The following is a 3,333-nucleotide window of genomic DNA, read 5'->3' on the forward strand; positions in this document are numbered from 1 at the left end:
GGGAGAGCAGGCAGGGGATGGGGCCAGGCAGGGGGTCCCCCCATGGTCCATCCCCCCTCCTCCAGCTTCCCCCTCCCGCACCCCTTAGTTACCAACACAGAGTCCAGGTCCAGCTCCCTGCTGCAGCAAGCAGGGACTGCCTGAATCACCAAAGCTCTCCAGATCTTTTCTGAATCAATTTGGAGAGCTTCGAATCAATTCGGACCTTTTCACTGGTCTCCTGATTTGATTTGGATTCGGAGATTGGGCCACCAAATCAGGCCAAATCTTCTCCAAATCGAATTAGCACCTGAAGCTTCACACAGCACTAGTTAGTACCTGTTTTTACAGGTACTAAACTTAATGCACAGTAATTATGGTACATTAATGCACATGTAGACATATCCAAGGTGTCTCAAAATTAGACAAATCACTGAATTTAATTCCTTTTGTGGGGAGGATTTCTGTAGAGCTACCATAATTTGGTAATTTTAATAGCTCTGTAGAGCTACCATAATCAGTCAGTGGCACACGGTACAAATTCTGACCATGTATGAGCAGCAAATTATGGCTGAATTCAAACTCTGGCTGATAAGAAATTGATTTGTCCTTCACAATGTAACCATGAAGAAAAATCACAGTGGCAGGCACATTTCACCAGCAGTGTTTTATTTGCTAACTATTAGCCTTGAGATGTTTTCTATTTTGTTCATGTCATTATTTTGGCACCAAGTTCCTTTTAGCAAGATGACAAAAAAATCTTTTTCCTCCGCAGGTGCTGTTGCCGCCTTATGATGATCATTTGAATGGAGCTGCTAAAGAACCACCACCTCCTTATGTGTCAGCATAAGCAGGAGTGTGAAGTGTACCTAAGAACAATAGCTTTCTTCTTCAAACTTTTGAGCAATAGCAGGTTTATTTAACTTCCAGGATGTAACTTCTAAAGTTTATGTATTGCTATTTTACTGAAACATAGATATTATGTTTAAAATGCTGTAGATTGTTTGAATAATTTACTGAAACTAAAATAGTGTGCTGAATTAGCTTCAGAAACTTTTTGATTAGTGTTAAGTAGTCATAGAGTAACCTTTTTCACTGTATTTTGATTTGCAGAAGTTATAGCTTTGGGGTATAAATCAGGTCCAGAGTATAAATTTAGTTTTTATCAATAAAACTTCCAGATCATTAAACAAGCAAACAAGTTACTCTGAGATATAAACAGGGAAAGGTTTTTACTGAATGTCATCTGCTCCCTGGTAACTACCCATGTGCACTCTCAGCTTGTGTAAGTAAATGCTAGCCCGCAGAAGACTAGTCCCCTTTTACCCATGGTAAATAAGTATGGGCTAAATTTCATTTACTGTCTGTTAAGACAATACACATGGACAGTTACCATAAAGCAGCTGATGTGTGATAATCGACTCTGCCTTTCACCTTGCAATAACTTGTTTGTACGGTTGTGCCCTAAGTAAATCCAAAAAATGTGGCATTCCACTTTACTCCTGTTCCAAAAAAAAGCTGATTAAAATAGTGTGCTGTAAGGAATGATATTTAAGGGAACAGGAGTGAGGTTATATATTATTCTTATAAATCAGATTAATGAGAAGTGGCTTTAACTGGAGGAAATGAGCAGGAGAAAGCAAAATGACTAGGCCTTCAAAATGACTACCTGGTCTGTCCCATCTTGTAACCACTCTTCTGTACAAAATAATTATCACACTTCTAATAATATGCCCTTCCTGCCTATACAGTCCTTTCCCTTCTAAGAACCTCAAAAATGTTGAGATTATGAAATACTCATTTTTCTTAAGGCACATGACTAAATCCTCCTGGGTATTGAAAAGGTAAATGTTTTTCCTTGGGATTGCACCTGTAAATGCAGTAATGGGGTTTTTTTGGAGTGTGAAGTAAGTTATACAGATTCTGGTGTAAATTTGCCTATCCCGGAGGAAATTTGTGCACGTAACTTCCTCTCGCTTTAATAGATACCTCTTTTGTGTACCCTCTATGCACCAATATGGGAATGTTAGATTCCCTTTTATGACACAAGTGATAGTGTTTGAATTCATTTTAATGGGATTTATCCATTTAAGTCTGACCCTGCTATGAATGTTTGTGTGAGGTACTCTCTTTTCCCCCAGAAGTGCCTCTTACACAGGTAACTTTTTGTTGGAAGTACTATTTTTAAAAAGGTTAACATGAAATTACTCATCTCTGAGATATAAATGGATGTATTTCTACCTCTCATTTGTTCCCAGGTGTTACCTCCTGTGTTTTTTGGTGACTGAACAGGTTGCGCCTAGAATGCACCATGCACAAAGCCCTATGTAAAGGGCCATGCAGAGCTGTGCCAGATAGTGGAGGAGCACAAAAAGGAATTGTCCCTCATCTGGCACAGTGTCTCCTGGAGGTGACCTGGAATGGGAATTCTGCACTATACATGAAGACGGTACAGATTTCTCCCCTCTGGGCACTGACTGCTCTACGAGCTAATGCAGAGTATGGGCCAGGCCTTGGTCCTCTCAGCCTCTGTCTGAATGATTTTCTCCCAGAGACTGCTATTACAAATACATGTGCAAGGGCAGCTCCCAATCTGGCACTCAGTATTTTACATCATTGCTTGCTCACTCCAAGATCAGACCACACAGTACCTTTGAGTGGCCCAGGTGCTGAAGTCAGTCCACTGATAATGTAGCAAACTCCATTTGTTTTCTTCACAGTAACTCTCGTGTTCCAGTATAGGCCTCATATCTATTTAAATTCCAGAACTAAATCTAATCTTTGCATAGTGTGCCCAGACTTCTGATTGGACTGGCCATTATTATTATTTCCCTCTAAACTAGTTTTTAGAAATTTGTAAACATTCAACTTTTTGAGAATAAGCCAATTGTGCATACTTCTCACTGACTCTACTATGTGTACCAACCTCCCTACAATAAAAGGGATGTTTCTTCATGCTTATGGAAATTATTTTTGCTTCTCTTCACTAGCACAACATCCACACAAATGCCAATATTGTCAATCAGAGTGACAGGTGTGTGGTATTAAAAAATAAAAAAGACCACAGTTTTTGTGTTGTGCATTCAGTGCCCATTCCTTCTCAACACAATATACAAATGCAAAAAAGGAATAATAGGTTTATAACATTACATATACAGCAATGAAAATGAGAGAGAGCACTAAATCAGGTGGTTAATATCCAAAAACATATGGATTTTCTACTTTGCGCCTCAGTGGTGTTTCCTAAAGAGAGGATGTCAACTCTCTGGACCATATCTGATGCTTTTGTAACATACTTTGTAGATATAATGTTTCCCAAGCAAATCAGCATGTTCTCCCCTTTACATTGTGCAA

The 3,333-nt window shown here is 39.3% G+C and overlaps 1 protein-coding gene across 1 annotated transcript in view; it reads left to right on the top strand.

The window, feature by feature from the left end:
* The window catches only part of LAPTM4B (lysosomal protein transmembrane 4 beta), a 122,295-nt gene extending 119,236 nt beyond the window's left edge, over positions 1-3,059 (top strand). The window contains exon 7 of the mRNA XM_019527972.1: positions 755-3,059. Coding sequence (XP_019383517.1) covers positions 755-829 — 75 coding nt within the window. The 3' untranslated portion in view covers positions 830-3,059. The remainder of the gene's footprint in view (positions 1-754) is intronic.
* The last annotated feature ends 274 nt before the right edge of the window (positions 3,060-3,333 follow it).

The sequence above is a fragment of the Gavialis gangeticus genome, unplaced genomic scaffold (assembly GCF_001723915.1).
Source record: "Gavialis gangeticus isolate Ggan-Ray unplaced genomic scaffold, GavGan_comp1, whole genome shotgun sequence".
Taxonomy (NCBI): Eukaryota; Metazoa; Chordata; order Crocodylia; family Gavialidae; genus Gavialis; species Gavialis gangeticus.